Source organism: Balearica regulorum, chromosome 4 (genome assembly GCF_011004875.1).
Source record: "Balearica regulorum gibbericeps isolate bBalReg1 chromosome 4, bBalReg1.pri, whole genome shotgun sequence".
NCBI lineage: Eukaryota > Metazoa > Chordata > Aves > Gruiformes > Gruidae > Balearica > Balearica regulorum.
This window is the reverse complement of record NC_046187.1, coordinates 62,430,091-62,448,073: the sequence shown is the minus strand read 5'-3', so window position 1 is coordinate 62,448,073 and position 17,983 is coordinate 62,430,091. Positions and strand designations below refer to the sequence as shown.

The 17,983-nt window shown below is 42.4% G+C and overlaps 1 protein-coding gene across 1 annotated transcript in view; it reads right to left on the bottom strand.

The window, feature by feature from the left end:
- PPARGC1A (PPARG coactivator 1 alpha) overlaps positions 1–8,343 on the bottom strand; it is a 372,497-nt gene extending 364,154 nt beyond the window's left edge. The window contains exon 1 of the mRNA XM_075752395.1: positions 7,917–8,343. Within this exon, the coding sequence (XP_075608510.1) occupies positions 7,917–8,003 (87 nt within the window). The 5' untranslated portion in view covers positions 8,004–8,343. The remainder of the gene's footprint in view (positions 1–7,916) is intronic.
- Between the last annotated feature and the right edge of the window lie 9,640 nt (positions 8,344–17,983).

Below are 17,983 nucleotides of genomic sequence, written 5' to 3'. Positions count from 1 at the left end.
GATACAGCCCACAACACATACTCTTCTCTCCTCTACAATTTCAATTTTGATCTACTAATTCCAGAATACTGTGAAGCTCTCTAATCATCATCATCATCAGTGTGATTTGTGGCTCAGTGCTCCCCTTCTGAACGTTTGTACAGGTGAATATACATGAGTACAGCTTCACACAAGGACTACAGAGGCAATCTGCAGTTTAAAAAATGCATATATTATGTCGCATGTATTTTCTGAGGGGGATGGTTAAATATTCTACAAACAATTACTAAATTGTCAATGGAATTCAATAAATGTTGTTTTAAAAAAACTAATTATTTGTTACAATAACCAGCTACTGTTGCCATTTTGTATGTGAAGGTTTGTAAACTACTTCCATTTGAGAAGTAATTGATTCCATTTTTATCATTTGCTCAAGTTTATGTGGTTGTTCACATCCAAAGAGATGATAACATCTATTTGCAGCAAATTATACATTATAATTCCTCATTCAAAAGCTGTAATGGAAAACAAAATGCTAATTTATGCTGTAAACGGAAGTACAGAATCATAATCACTCATTGTTAACATTAGGAACTAAATTGCTCTTGCAAATAATAAAATGGGTTAAAAATGTGGAGGGCTTTTGTGAGCCAAAGTACCAGTGCCTCTTACTCGCTCATGTGTTATATTACAAGTGATCAAACAAACCTTTTCTCTTCATGCCAACACAAACTACCTCTTTTTGAGGGAAAGAATAATGGTCTTATGATTGCGACGTAAGGCTGCATGTCAGGTGACCGCTCTACCCACGAGTCTCCAACCAGCTTCCTAACTACGGGCTTTCAGGCGCTCCCTGCTAGGTAAACTCATCTATGTCCAGAGGCTGTCTACACGAGCAAGCAATACAGAACTGGAAGACTGGAAGAGCCAGACAGCTGCTGCTGAGGATCTGTCGCCTACACTATATGCTTGACACCACACACTTCGGGTTGTGGTTTGTTTGATTATTTAACTTCATCCTAGCTCTGGTCTCATCTCATTAGTTGAATGTCAATTTGTAGCTCAAATGCACTAGGGGTGCTCCTGGAACACATCTCCCAGTTCAGCGCTGTCCAAAAGGAAATCCATTAATTTGCAACAAGACCAATCCACAACACTAACCAAAGCACAGCAGAGTCGGGATGAATGCAGCACACTCCTGCTCCCAAGAAAAGTGCTAGTGTAGACACACCTCTCATCATTTCAGGTCCCAACGGGTTCATAGGAACTGAGAGTGCCCAATTTCTCCTTCCAAAATTAGGACCACAGCATCACAAGTGCCATATCCAGAGCAAGGGTCACTCTGCTGTTAATCTCTCCTTACCTTAATTTTACCTTTAGAGACAAGACAATAACACATGGCTACTTAGCAGAAAGGGAATCTCAATTGCCACTCGCAGAGAACACAAAGTCTAAGACAAAAAATATTGTAAAAGTATTGGGATTCCATCCTTTTTAGCAATTTTACAGTCTTACAGGTTTTAAATGTACAAGGAGATTTGCTCACACAGCAAACAGACACATCAGAGGAAATAAAAAAACCACCGACACATTAGGACTGTGCACCTGCTCTTCCACATTTCATTAAGCCTCTACACCTAAATGTACGTCAGGTTCTCTCCTATGTGCATCCGTTGTGCTGGTATCCCTCAGTGATACCTTCTGGTCATGGCGAGACAAACTGGATCGCAAGCATCCACGCTGCCTCAGGAAAAAACATTAAAAAAAATCATTAACTTTTGGTAAGTCGGATGAGATGATCATAATCTAAATTATAAATGCCAAGAAAACATGTTAAAAAACATGTATATATTTGTAAATAAGCTGCCATTTGTAAACAAGCCTCTCCCAGCTTACATTATATACCTCAAATCCCTGTAAAATAGCTAATTTACCAGCTTTTTTCAGTTATTAGTATTCAAAAATTACAATTATGTTATCAAAAATTGAAAATTGCCTTTTAGGTGACCAAAAGAAAGTTCCACTGCTTCATGTAGTAAATCATTTTACTGCTGCCCTTTTATATTTAATACCCTTCTGCAGTACACATTTATCTCTACACTAGCAAAGTGTACTCATTGATTTCCTATGGTCTCTCTGGAAGAAGGTTCTGCTTCCCTGATGATGAGTACAAAGGGTGGGTGACCCCATTCTCATTCCAATGCAAACCCTGCACTTTTACATTTCTGCTTAGACCACATGAACATTTGACCAGCTAAGAACTCCCTGCCCTCTTCCTACACTGCTAGAACTACAGACATTTTCTCCTGAACACAACTGTATTTTTTCAAATCCCGTCTTATGTATAAAACACTAAAATGCATTAGTTCACCACAGCCACAACTGTAACTTACAATTTGCACATAAGCCTTTCTTCTATACTAAGATACAAAAATAACATCTTGCCCATTTTCTGCATGTGCTTTAAACTCACATAATTGTGCTCTACTGTACCGCTAATTTAGCTGTTTTGCTCTGGGGCATGAGGAAATGGTCTGTACCCAAGTTAAACTAGGGGGGGTTTTGCCAGATGAGACTGCCATCAGAATACACTGATTTTTTCATCCAGACTGTGGATAGGTTTATTAAACAACAACCAGAATAACAACATGGGAAATGGACAGAAAATATGTTTTGAAATCTACTCTCTAAATACTATGCAATGGCAAACTTTTCAAAGTTACTGTTTTGAATGACTAATTAAGGTATTAATCTCTGAAAGAAGATAATCATGTTTCACAACATTTTTTTAAAGTCTCTTACCTGTTTTATTGAACTACATCTTCCCCATTACCCTATTGTTTATCTTTTGCCAAGAAAATAGGCCTCTTTGGTTTCACTTTCATTTTTACAGTGTTCTATTTTCCTGGCTTTGTGCACCAGTATATAACACCCCTTGGATACAGAAAAGTCAGGAAAATTTCAAATCCACGATTAACTTTTTTTTTTTTTTTAAATTACCAAGGTTTTTTTCTGTTAATACTAAACAAGGATTGCTGCTTTTTCTTAACTAATTCAGTTTTGGCAGTGTCCTTTTAATTTGCAGAGATGTTTTAGGCTTTGCTAAAATATAACTGAAGTTGAATGACGGTTCTATTCCATTGGCTTTCACAGCCAAATAATGTACAACTATCAACTGAGTCTTTTTCCATTAAAAAAAGAGGCCTACAAAAATCATAAAGTGAACTGCCCGATATTGTGCAGGTTGATATAGTATCTCTCATTCAACATCCTCATACACATCCATACTTAGTATATGCTATACATATGCAGTGCATTAACACAAACTCATCTAATGTATTTCCAAACCTGCATAGACTCTGAGTTCTACTATTCAAATTAAAAAAAAAATAATAAAAAAAAACATCCAGAAACCATGGAAACAAAAATAAGTCAAAAAGTTGCACTGGCTATGGACCAAAATAGAAATGGCCATTGGACCTACTCTAGTTAAAAGAAGAAAATGCATAAAAGCAACACACTACATTCAGTACAGCACCCCAAAAATACTGGCAGAAAGCTCTGACTGCATTGGGGTACTTTTGTCCCTGCATACGCAAAGATGAAGAGCCAAGCCACAGAGCTGGCTCTTAGCTTAATCTTTCACTGACTTACCTATATCCACAGAATACATTCTGTCAAAGTATGTTGTATAAAGTATTGCCATGTTTGAAAACACAGGACAAAGAGATGATGCCAGGTAACAAGCCCTCAGCTGAGCGTTGCAGGGAAAAAAATCTCTGAAATAATGGCAGTAATCAGGCAGCATGCTCTCATTTTACTTCTGTACTGCAGGGATTTTCTCCAGGTTGAATTAAAATAAGTATCCAGATTTATGCCTTAGTCATAGGATTTCATTCATGAACTACATTTCAAATGATTTTCAAGCACTTCCCAACCATATAGATTAGTAACACAACAACATATCCAGTTCTGGACTGGAGAGTGAAAAATAATTGATACAAATAATGCTGCCAGTTCAGCATGGACAGGTTATGCCCAAGAATACCACTGCTCTTACAAGGCTGAATACCCACTTTGCAGTACTTAGAAATAGCTGTTCTTTCCTCATGACTACTAATTAAGAAACAGATGTAAAGAGAATTTCAGTAAGCCAGAAGAAACACTCAGGAAGTTTCTGACGAACACATATTCACAAAATAAAAAACTAAAAGTAGGATGTTTATTGACAGTCTAAAAATGCAGATCACAGAATGAATCAACAGCAAATCTGCTGGCTCTTCCTTCCCTCAGGTTTACACACATTGGCAAAACAACACAGGTACATTTATGTAACCACAACTTAGAGTCCTCAGGATTTAAGTCTACAAGTTTGTCTAGTCTAGAATTTAGCAAAATGGTTACGTCCCTATACTAAAATAACTGTAAAAAAAGATAGCAAACTTCAAGAGAATAGTCAATCTTTTTGGAATTCTTAGTAATGCAAAGTCTTATTTATAACTATTATACAGCCTTATTTTCTGGAAGACTGTCTCAGAAATGGATTCAAAACAGACTTCATAAAGTTTCTAGACACATTTTTTCCGATACAAGCTTTTCTGCAATGCACTTTGGAATTTAATATGCAATGGAAAAAGTTTCTTCCAAGAATATTACCAACAGATCACACATATAATCTTGTGCTTAAAAATGAACTGCAATAATGCATCAAAAATATAAAAGTTGAAACACATCTCTCAACCTTCCTGAATTACAAAGCATATGTCCTAACTCTGCTTTCAAAACTGTCCATATATTATGCTTCTAGAAGAAATCACTGTTCTCTTTAACCTGACTGGTTCCATCATTAAGTCTTATTTTGATTACTTATATTCTCATTAAAGTCTTGAGATGCCAGGAAAAGATTCTTTTAGTAAGCTATGGCTGAACCGCTATTGATATTATACAAGGGATCTTTTTACCTTGTACTAGATGTTGAGAGTGCATCATATTGATCTAGGAATAAAAAACTATTTTTCCAGTAGTCAACCCATCTTCTCATCTCAGCACTTTGTTTTAAAGTTTTTCTGTTTGCTGTTTTGTTTTAAACAGCATATACAAAACAAATTCTATTTCAGCTACATTGCTATTTTTAGCAAGAAGAAATGGTCTGCAAGCTTTTTTTTTTTTTTTTGGATGCAATTCAGGTAAAAACAACCAACCACGAATATGGCTGTCAAATTTAAGCCAACTCTGCCTTTTTAAGTGTTAAAACTTGTAAGAAAAATCTATTTGCAGCAAAATCCCATATTCATTTTGATTTCATATTCAGACTAACATCTACTGCTAATCCTCAGCTGGTGAATTTGACTGATGTAAATGCTAACATAATACGCAAAAGATGAAAATAGAAAGGAGCCTTGAGCACCAGAAAGAATATGTATCTTAAAAATTCTTCTCATCTTCACCCTGGAAAGTCTTGCAAGCTCATCTGTTCCCGTTGTAATGCTATATAATGATTACACCTTCTCCTTCTAAACTCCTTTCCTAATCATGCATATTTAATTCAACTTTGTGTATATATCCTACAGTTTATATAGTCCTTCTATAAATAGACCTTCTGCATCCTGAATTATCTCCCCCGTTTTCCCTTAGATACGGTTCAACATTGGTATTTAGAATAGATCAACTCTGGATTTGTCAGTAATTCTTCCTGCTTCCATTGTGATACGGGCTTGCTCTCCTGAAAAGAAATCTAAGGGAACCTATCATTTCACAATGCCATTCTTTCACGGAACTGTTTCTCTACACAATGAAACTAACTTTAGATAAAGGAACTGGTTTAAACCTGATTTTATTGTCTGCGTTCCTAACCATTTTCCTCCTCTGATGGTTTCAAAGCAGTCTTCGTATGACTGCCTGCCTTTGATACCAGGCATAAGTCCTTTTAAAGCTCAGTTACTCGCGTGGACTCGTGTTTAGCAGGATGATAACGTACGTTCTCTGTGCATATAAACACACCGGCACCCGTGTGCGCACAGATACGCGTGGGCACTCGTATGTGCAGAGAAACACGCACCAGCACGGGCTCAGCAGCAGCGGCCACCCCAAGCCACCGCTCGCGGTAAGCACTGAGCAAAGTTACGCCGCAGCCACCCCGGGCGGTGGGGCACGCCGTGCTGCTGAGGACCCTCAATTCGCGCGGCCTGCCGCGGGTGGCGGGTTCAGGCGGCGCCCCGCCCGGCCCTGTCAGCCGCCAGCCCGCCGTGGCCGTTTCGGACCGGCCAACGGCCGCCACCCCCGCGCACCTGCCGCCCTCCCGCCCCGCCAGGCGCGGGGCCGCCGGCAACACCTGACGACTTCATCGAGCCAGAGGGGCTCCAGGGCACTCGGGAGACGGCAATTCAGCAGTGCCGCTGGGCGATACGTGCCTACGGTGCCTGTTCCCCACACGAACACCCCCACCGCCCCCCCGCAACGCCAGCGAGCCTGGCTTGTTCGCTGCTAGGACTCTTCCCTGACCGGGGCGGCAAACTCGTGCTTTACCCAGCACGGGGTGCCTTCCGAGACGGGCCCGACAAGCGTCCGCTCGCACCCGGGACACCAGAGATCAGTATTTATTCGGCGGCTTCGAGGGACGACGCGGTTGTCAGGGCTCCAGGGCCCCACCGCGACGGCCCGGCCCCCGAACTGCGCCGCCCGGCCGGCTGCCGCCGGAGGAGGGGCCCCGCTCCTCGCCGCTCGGTGTTGCTGACTGCCGGAGTCAGGGAGGAGCGCCCAGTTTCTCGATCCCTGGCTGTGAGATGGAACCTTGAACTGGCAACTCCTAGTTTGGGGATTTCGGTTTCCTGCAAACCGGGGCTGTGGTCTGCGCTTTCTCCCATCAACTCAGCCCCCCACCGGGAGGGAGCGGGGAGGCGACCCCCCCACCCCGCAGCCCCTGGCCGCCTCAGGGGCCGCGGGCGGCTCTCTCGCCCCCGCCGCCCGCTTCCACCCGCTGCCCAACTTTTCCTGTCACGCCAGCAGCAGCAACCCCCTTCCACACGCACGCACTCACACACACAGATGTAGTTTATAAATGACAGTTGCCTGTAGACTTTCACCAAACAAGCAGCGGGGGCAGCAGACTACAACAGTTATTTAATTAAAGACGTTTTGGAGGCTCCCAGAATAGCTCTGTACCTCTGAGGAGCGATTTCTGGTTTCTCCTCACTCTCCCTCACCACCTCGCCAGCCACCCCCCGCGGCCCGAACCACGGCGCGGGCGGGAGAGACCGACCCGGCTGGAGGAGCCGGCGTTATCCGGCTGCGCGCTCTGCATTGCACAGTCATCAAAGTTAAGTACGTGGAGGGGGGTGAGGGGCTGAACCAGAAGGAGAGATGGGGAAGCCGAACTATTTCCACCTAGGCAGGATCCAAAATGACGAGGTTGAAGGCATATGCAGCCATTTCTGAGAGGGGAACGGGTGTGTGTGTAAGGAGGGTGGGGGGTCCTTCACGCACCAAGCCTGGCACTCGCACGCCTACTTCCCCCCGCCTCGGCAAACTCGCCCGGCTGCCCTCGGCGGGGGCCCTCAGTGCGCGGAAGACGGCGACGAGCGCAGCCGAGGGGGAGGCTCGGGGACGCTTCGCTCGAGTTGCCAGTTGCCTTGTTGTGCCCCGAGTTGCTCCCGGGTAACGCGCAGCCCTCCGCGCACTACGGCTCCCGCTCCTCAGCCCTCCTCCCGCTCCTCTTCCTCACGGGAGGGGCGGAGGCGGAGGGAAAGGGGCTGAAAGGCACACAGAAAAAGGCTCTTTTCTCTCATTTCTTTCATCGGCCGGTTCCACACACACACACACGCTGAACAGAAACACTTCCAGCCCCTTCCTGCACACGCTGGCACCACCTTCGCCTCCCCCGAGGAGCCCGGCGGGCGCAGCGGCGGCGAGCGCGCCTGGCAGCACCGGCCACCTCTTACCTGGTTGTAGGAGGTCTCCCAGGAGGAGGTGTAGTTGTAAAAGAAGGAGGAGAAGCAAGCGTCTTCTGAGAGCCCGCAGCCAGCCATCCTCTGGGCGCAAAACCTCTTCGGGAAGGCACGCAGCAGCCTTCGCAAACTCTTGCTTCTTGCGCGGTCGCTGCCGCCGCCGCTGCTGATGCTCTGCCACCGCGGAGTGTGCCGACAGCTTCGCCCTGGCGGCGGCTTGCGCTGTGCGTGCGAGCGAGGCTGGATGGAGGAGAGGGGAGCGCGTGTGTCCGTGCGTGAGTGTGTGTGTGCGCGGCTGTTTGTGGCGGCACCGAGAGCCGGAGCCGGCGTCACGTGCGCGCGCTCACTCCGCCGCCGCCGCCGCCGGGGACGGGCTGTGCTACAGACCCCGGCACTGAATCACCAGCGCCAGGCGACCTCTCCATCCCCACCCACCCCCGTCCCTGCTCGGCAGCGCAGTCTGCGCAAGGAAACGAGGGGTCGCTTGCAAGACCCGCGACCGCACCGCGGCGGGGGAAGGAGCGGGCAAGTGGCGACGCGCGTCCTCCCCCGCCGCGCCGGGGCAGCGCCGCCGCGGGCGAGCCCGCCCTCCCGGCCGCGGCCCGGCCTCCCCCGCCCCGCCCCGCCCCCCGCCGCGCCGCGCCGTGCCGCACCGCGCCTGAAAAGTTGGAGCACGCTTTCCAGCGTGCGACCCGAAGCCGGCGAGGGGCGTGCGGGCACAGGCGTGACCCCGGCGCCGCAATCCGGCCCGGGCCGCCCCGCGGCGGGCGCCTGAGGGGGAGCGGTGCACCTCCTCCAGCCACCGCCTCCCGCCCGCCCGCGGGAAACTTCGCCTCAGAGTCGTCAGCGCGTCCCCGTCCTGTCAGGTACCATTTCCCCTCGCTTTTCCCCCTTTTTATGGGGACATTTCCCTCAGCACCCCGTTTTCAAGGAGCAAGTGAAAAGCGGAATAACTTGTTTTAAGCGTGTCAGTGGCACCGGCAACGTGACTTCCCTCCCGCCCGTACCGGGGCATCCAGCCGCCTGCTCCTGTGGCAGCCGTGGAGACAACGCCGCCCTGCAAAGGCGACCCACATCAGCAGGGAACCCTCCTGGTCCTAAGGGAAAGGAGCACTGACGGCATAAGCCGTCGTCAAATTGTTCATCGGACACAGTGAAATCACACTGAAGATAGTGATTTAAAACTGTTTGCCAAACAATTAGTGGAAATAGATTGGATTACGTTGAGCATCTTCCTTGAGTATTCCTTATCCTGACTGCATGCCCAGCACCTCAAGCGTGGTCCTCTCACAAGGGGAACATTTTCTTCATCAGCTAACATTAATATCACAAAACACAGATAATTATAAATGGAAAGCAAATACTGTAGTTGGTAATTTATTTTCAGAATTTTTCTATTTCATATAAGAATATATTAAATGCTTTTCATTTAAAAAAAAATACTATTTTTGCTTCTAAATCATAACTGGGAGGGCCAGTGGTTTGTTTAGCAGCACCCAGCACAGTCATAACAGCCCATAGCCATCAATGGAAAATACAAGAGATCATTTTCTGCCACAACTCTGATCAAAGGCCCACCGAAGCTCCTCACCTGATACTTTAAGGAAGAAACCACCATTTAGTAATACCCATGGAATCCTTTGACCATTCTATTTGTCGAGGAAATCTCTTCTCCAGTCTTCAAATGTGGCATGAGCATGGAATACCATGAAACACACCTGCGTGTAGTAGAAACTCACCTTTTTGGTGTGAGTAGACTTTGTCTGAATGAAGGCTAGACAAGAAGACCTGAATTCATCATCCAGAGGAGCCTTTGCGACAGGCAGTTCTGTTCCATGTGAGGTCAAAGAGCCCTAAACCAGGTAAAAATACAGCAGGAAGGTTCCCAGCAACAGAACATGGAAACTACATCAGAAACAAGGTGTTCACTATGTCCACAATGATTTGTTTCTCAAATTGCTTCAGTATTTTCCTTCAGAGACTTCAGCCTGTCAGTGCTGTTCATCAGTGGCCCACAAAACTTGATGTGGTTTAAGAATTTATTTCAGCTTTTCAGACAGCAACAATTAAGGCACAGAATTCCTTTCCACTTCACCATCCTTCTTGAATTGTTTTCTTCCCTTCTGTCTGAGGGGTCATTGTTCAAAGCGTCTCACTTCTAAAATTTTAAGCAACTTGACATTGCATGTTTCATCTTTGTATTAAGTGTTAGTGCATTCTATCCTGAATCTGTACTCCAGCATAGCCTGACTTCTGAGCTATTTATGCTATTCAGATAAAGTTTGCACTATAAAATGGTTTGAACCAAAGTTCCTACATTTTGAACTGAAAATCCTACAGTATGGACTCTTCTCCTTTCTCTTCTCTTTTTTTTGTTTTTCTTTTCCCTTTTTTTTTTTCCCCTAATAACTGATGTATTTACACACTTCAGTGGGTGTCATTTACCCTACTTCCTCTCCTCTAGCAATGGACATACTATCTGCATCTCCAATGCAATGTTCTTTACAAGTCTCAGAACAGATCATGAGTTCTTAAATGTCTGGGGTTTTTCTTATCTTTGTCGTTCGAAAATTGTTCCTCATCCTGCTGTTAACCATTTGCTCTAGCTCAAAATCTCTTCATTTGAAGTTCAGAGAGTTGCCTCTGGGGGACTGTCACTGGTAGGAGGTTAAGCTTAATTGCACAGTGATCAGTTACTAATGGAGATCCAGCTGTAGTTGTTTCTTATAGCTCTGAACTACTCCAAACCTATTCAAGGCCTCTGCAGAGCACACTTCTGCTGGCAGCAAAACAAGATCTGAAAACTTATTTATAGCATTATGTATTGCTCCTCCAGACCATTTGTAGATGTTTTCAGTCAACCAGCCATTACCGAAATGGCTAATAATCTATTTGTCTATGGCGTGATCTAGCACGCTAACATCATTGTTACTGTGATGTTGGCAATGAAGCAAAAACCTCTGTGCGTTACTTCTATTACTAGAAGTGTGTAACCAAACATAATAAGATCCACAAATAACTGTTTGCTACAGCTACCAGCACCATGTGGGCAGGAAGGAGTAAAGTGGAGATAAAATAAAATAAACTCTTGTAAGGAACTTGGAACAAATGGATTGATGAGGGGTGGAAGAAACAGCAAAATCCAGGAAATGTTTGAATAACAAAAGTAACCTCAGGATAACCATTAATACTCCATCTGTGCTGAAAGAAAGAGGCCTGGTGCAGGTGGAACAGAGAAAATTACTCAGATCTCTTCAGAGAATCAGACGACGTATTACTGCACAGTTAGGATGTGCCAGAGTACTAGATAAAGGATAGCAAAGCAGGTGGAAAGGCATCTTGTTAAATACGATCTAGAATTTAATTTGGTTTGCTCTTTGCTTCCATGTTTTCAGCTTAAAGACTTTCAAAGTCTATTAAATAAACTAGAAACTGTTTTCTTTTGTGTGCGTGGGAGGGGTTTGAGGGTTTTTTACCTGCGAAGCCTGTCTGGTATGGGAATAAGGTGAATCAGGGTGAACCTTTCAAGTGGAGGCTGGTCCTGTCTTCTCACAGACAGCACATCCTCATTCCCCTGAGGCTGGTGCAAAGAGACACGACTAAGGCCAGGGACTGCTGCTTGAGTCAATAGCAGATCTAGTATCATCAAGTGCCAAGTGTGAGGAGAGACCTCTCAAGGAGTACCCCATTTCTGCAGGCAAAAGCTAGAGCATCACGAACATATCTTTCTTTTCTTTACAGAGTGATCTCTTGAGAAATTCCCTGAAAAGCAAGGCTTCTAGAGGTCTTTGGTTTAGAAGCATATGGAGAATTTGAGATAGAAAAGACATTCATCTTTGACTTACATGTTCCATGTAAGCAGACAGATTTGTATCAGAACAGTCCCAAGGGGATCAGGATTCAACTCAGCTGTAGCCACTAAATTAAGGTTTTACAACACAAAGTGATACTCCATGGCTGTATGTTTTGTTTAGGCAGTTTAGTGTCCCTCCAATAATCAGTGTAGCATTTAAACTGAGTGCTGTGGTCCCCACTATTTTTAAAGCTTGCAATCATAAACACCTCAAAATGTTGTATGGGTACTATTCTTTTATTCACCATTGTTACTTTTTTTTTCTCAAGTTTTCAGCATTAGCAGACACATGTAACTTTCTTATTCCTGACTTTACTAGACTTCATTAGTTGAAAATCCCTTCTCACAGGGCAAAAGCCTGTAATATCAGATATTCTAAAAGAAAGTTAGAAGCTGTCCCTGTATCTTATTTGCAGGTGAAAAAAAAGACTTTCTACTTAGCCTATTCATAAGTGCATAAAAGCCTTTTAAAGTCAATTAAGACAGTCCATAAAAATTGAAGAGGAAAGGCTTTAAAAGTCCACTGATAGGTTTTCTATTAGGCTAATACTTTAAAGCGTTCTTAGCACCTTCCATCAAATGATTTCATTTTGCTTTATGAACACCTCTGGAGCTAGATATTACATCCGTTTAATATTTGAGGAGATCAACAGTTTAAGTACCAGACCCTTGGAAAAGTCAAGCAACATTGTTAGACAGTGTTTATAAAAGCAATTAGCCTCAGAGGAGCAAAAACCTAGTTACAACAGAAATAAGTGGAGATTCCGGAATGTTTAGGTTTCTGTTTAACTTTGAAGAGAACTCGTGTCTATAATACAAAAATGTAAGATTAGGCATAACTGCGAATGAAACCACCAGTGGATGAGACCACAGCAACCACGGTCACCTTTAAAACATCATTTCAGTGTTCTGCCTTTTTTCATCAGCTTCTCACTGTATTCTAGCTAAAATCCAGATGGCTTTTTTCACCTTCACGTGGCTAGACAGCCCAGTTCCAAGCCACCTGAGAGACCTGGAGTTCCCAGAACAGCTTCTGCACATGGGATTCATCAGCTTCAACCACAAGAGGTACATGTGCAGATTTTTCAATATTAGCATAACAGATCAAGATTATTCAAAACACAGCTTTTCTAACGTATCCCGGAGTAACACTCCCAAACTTCAATTACATGCTACCATTCAAAAAATACAAGGTTCTGCTGAAATAAAATTGCATTCAGAAAACTGAATGTCGTCGATCAAAATAGAGAAAATGTATACTTTCCATCCACTGAATGGTGGTGGTATAGGAATTTATCAGACCCAGCTTTTCTAAAGGTCTGTTATGTCCAATATACTTCTTATGATTGTGTATATCACTGTAAGATCTGAATACTTTCAAACAGCGCACTAAACTAGGTGACTAACATCTGCTCGTTCTTCCTCTCATCAAAAAGGCAGCAGTATTCTGTTGGGAGTCTTTGCTGTATATGAGGACAGAAGAAATGGTCTTTGCAATTAAAGCAGAAGGTAGTGAGACTCTAGATGATTATTAGTTACTGTTGAAATTTGTTATACCATCTTGTACTTCTGGTTACTGCACACTTACTGCACAGGCAAGTTTTACCCTTGCTTCAGAAAGTTCAGTTACACCAAAGAAAAAACTGGCACAGGCTTTGGCACTCACGGTCTTCATCTTAGAGCTGAGTCCAGGCTGTTAAGAGTCTTGAAGAAAAAAAAAACAGGACCTGGAATATAACTCATTTTTATAAGTCTGCTATATGGTGAAGATTGCAGACACTGCTGCACTTCATCCAAAAGATAAAAAGATAGTTGAAGGTAGATGATTGACCACTAAGAGAGGATGGCAACTCCAAGAAAAAGAGGACAGTAGAAAAGTGGGGTTTTTTAAAATGCTGCTATGTGAGACAATCAGAAATGAATAACAAGGTTCTCTAAATCCATCTAAACGCAAAGACCAATTGCAAATATACAACTTCAGAGAAAATGGGACATTTTTCAAAATGTTTTGATCTCACCATCAGTCTATTATTTGCCTTGCCTGTGTTCAGATTCAGTTTCTTGCTCTTCATCCATGAGCTAAACCCATCTAAGCATTGGGTCATCTTGATAATTGAAGTTACGTGAAATAGGCAACAGAATGAAGTAAAGCTGATTATTCAAAAAGAAAAAGAAAAAAAAGTACCAGGAGTTGAAAGCTAGATTACATGAATTTTTGCTCATCTCAGAAATGCAGGAAATTATTTTCCTTGAATTCTGCAAGATCAAGTGTGCCACTGATTAAAACTTTGTCTACTGAAGTGGAGGAGCAGAACACTGATGAGTTTGATTGTCCTGCAAGCAAGATATTTTCAATGAGACTGTTAACAAAAATGAAGCCACTATGATAATTTAATTCCTAGTTCAGGCCTTCCAGCAGCTTTTCAACATGAGTAATCTCCATCAGTTCAATACCCCCAAAATTATAAATAACAACCAGTGAATACGTGCTATTCAAATGTAGGCAGGCATGAACTTATGAGGTAGTTCGTAACTTTTATAGTCTCACCGCCAATTAACAATGTAAATAAATTACTAAAGCCGTATCAGATTATAATTTCCCCAAAATAACATTTCTGTGATTATGTTTCTGTGATTTCTGTGATTATAGTTACAAAGTAACTATATGAAGTAACTAATCAAAGCAGGGGGGAAAAGCCTAGAATAACCTAAATTAGCAGGAATCAAGATGGCTGGCCTGTCATGAGTTTCTACCTCTCATGTAAGTTTTTACAGCTGAGAAAAACCCCACAGCTACTCTGCCTGCTTCTGGGTATATTCAGATCATTAGCAAAATACCGAGCAAGATACATGGAGTAGACTCACCACTATTTTATCAATCATGGTAAAGCTGTCATCTAAGAATGAATGTACTGAAAGGTATGATGAGATCTCTTGTCATCGCTCAGATAATGAAAAATATAAGAGGCTTCGCTGTTCAGCGCATTATTCAAAGCTTATTGATAAAGCAGTAGCACCTCATCATTACAAAGTGTATTACAGCCATTCAAAAATATTTGGCTATTCCTTTGGCGTTGTGTCATGTGCAGAGGAATGTGGTGGAGGGAGGAAGAAAGACTCCCAGTCACACACTATAGAACTCAGGGAAATTACATTTAACTGTCTTTTGCACGGTCCTAAGGAAAGCTTTGATCAATACAGAATTCCATTTTTACACAAGAAATACCACAAAGAGGCAGCAAACCCTCAGAAATAATTGATAGATATTTCAAAGGAATTTGACAGATCATTAACTTTGGATTTCTTCGGTGACATCATCCTATTTGATCCAATTAATAAAACCAAACCTCACTAGGAGAAAACCTAGGCAGGCATTTGTACCAGACATTGTGTTGCAGTGTGTAAGCATGTGTTCTTTCTGTTACATATTGCCCAAAATCAAGGGAAAGAATAATCGTTTTCCTTAAAGCAGGTTAAAGCGAATGCAATGAGGGGCAATTAGAATGTCTCTGCAAATTTTTACTTTTTAATGCTGTAGTTTTGGAAGTAGTAAGAACAAAGATTTGCTGCTTTGTTGCTAATTTAGGAAGTTCTGAGTCTAGACAGTCCAGCACTGATAAAGTTGTTTTTATAATCAGATTAGTTTGATCAAGAGACTGCTAAAAAAAGCAAATTAATTTCTGAAACCTCACTGTACCTAATGAGAGATCTAAACAGTCTCATATCAAGCCAGCAGACTACAAACGGTTGGATTCTTAAGCTTTACTTGCAAAAATAATACTCATTGCAGGCAATTATTGTGTGAAGAACAAATATGATTATGAATGAGATCATGAAGTAGGCCATTACCATTTCATATAATTGAATATTTTCCTATTCGCTTTTCCTTCCATAATTCTTCTCCAGAAACAAACAGGATTTCTCTAGCCTGCAGAAAAATCACAACTCTACCACCACATTACCGTTTCACCTCGTATTTGGCAGTGCTCGAGAGTGTAGAGAGCAGACATTTGAATAGAGTGTTTGGATTTACATAGCAGTGAGTCCAATAAGGAGCTTCAGAGCAAAATCGTGTAAAGCACAGCCCCGGTCTAACACCCAAAATGAAAGAAATATTCTAATGTTCTTGTCTCCATTCCTGAATGGATTTTGCTTTAACACCGGTTTGCTGTGTAAACACGGGAGAAGCTGTTCATTGTCCTTAAATTTGCTGAAAATGAAACGACTGTTTTCAACAAACAGGCTACATAATATTTTGAACGTTAAAACTGGAATCTTAAATTCTTGCCAATTCTTATCTTCGATTTCTGTTCTTAATCAAATTTTTTTTTTTTAAATATGTAAAAGTAGCAGTAATTTAAGTTTACTTCCATATTATATTGCATAACCCAATAAGTCACTGGAACAAAGCCGTCAATATCCTCTTGGACAGCTAGCTGCTCATAGAAACATTTCATCAATCGCACTGCTTTTAACCTTCTGCCACTGTACAAATTGTAAGCCTTTCAGGAAAGGTTCACAGTGCATTAAATTGTTTAAAAGAACGATACTATCCCTGTCACAATAAAAGGCTTATCAGTTACTTGCTATTCAGCATGCAAAATGAAACAGCCTCAGAGATACCATTCCAGGGTTTGAAAGGTTGAGTTTAGTTTGTAAGTCTTTAAAATCACACATGAATTTTGGTAGTAAACGCTAGCATCTTCATAAAGCTGAAAAGGCTTGATATTTTTGAGGATAAAACTGGTTACTAAAATAAGGAGAAGTGGTTTCACTACATGGCTGAATATTTAAATATACAAAGCAGCCAGGAAATAGGTCCACCCGCAGCCCTCCACTCTGTGGAGCCCGGTAAGTGCTCAATGCTTTAAGTGTTTATTGTTTATGCTGCTGGAAGCAATGAGGCTGGGAACATTAATGTGATATGCTTACAAAATAAACACTGAATTCAAATGGAAGGCAAGAGCCTACTTTAGCCAAAAGAATAAGACCAACCCAAAATAATAAATGTTTAGAGCCACAGGAAATATTTATTATCGAAGTTAATTTGCGCTATGTTTTATTTTTCTATACAACATAACTACTGCATAGCTTTCATAGCTGGAAAAAGCTTAAAGAATCACTCAGAGCCAAAATGTACACAAATGAAAATTATTTTATGATCTGTCCAACACACATTCAGCGTTCCTGAGAAACCACCGCATCCGAGTTGAAACTGCAAAATTAGAATGACTCCAATCAGCAGAACTAGTCTGTTACCGCTGCTACAGGAATGTTATTTTACTGCTGTTACCACATGCAGTTTAATCCCTTGATACTGGAAGCTGGGATCTCCCTGACGCCAACCACTTCTCTCAAACACATCACCGCAAATTAGAGGCAGCCCAAGCTTGTCATTTGCAAAAGGAAAAGTGAAGAGGGGCAAACACTCTCATATAATGGTTTCATCCTGCTTTTAAAGCTGCTCATTTCAAGCTCGAAAATACCCAACGTTAGTATTACTGGGGACCAATGCGCAGTTTTGTATCAGAACAGTTCCAGGAAGCGTACCACAAAAGCAAGCTGTGGAAGTGTAAGATGTATTAGTAGAAAAATGAACCAGGTTGACCAAGTAGATCATTTTCCTCTCTCTGCTTCACATAAATCTTATGTCACGTACATAGTCCTGAAGTTAAATAATTTTAAAAGGTCAACAGAGTACCGGTATGCGATTATAGTTCTAAAAGATGTTTATTATTAAAATCTTCAGCTGTTCTAAAAGCAAGATAAATGGCTATTCCTCACAAATTACAGTAAGTGAATTCATGTACTTTAGAATACAACTCTCTGCTTCCTAGGATCATGGTGTGGTATGGCTTTTTTTTTGCTAAATAGTCAGAAAATGAAGAAAACTATAGCAATCTGATTACAAATTAATAACTGTAGGTTGACTGGATGGAAGGAAAACTATTTTCCCTTTGATTTTTGTTAAGGTATATTTTTAAACGACATACTAAAAGCTAATTTCAGCATTTTTTGCTTTAAGCTGCATTTCTTATGGCAAATAAGTAACAGTTTGCATTACGCGCTGTGTAGCAGCGCAGGCCGAAAACGGCATGTCACAAACTAATGCTGTTTCACAGGCCCTGATCCAAAATGGGAGAAGGGGATCAGAAATTGTGGCACTGCTCCACCAGGCAAAGCTGGCCGAACTGATAGAGAATGTCAA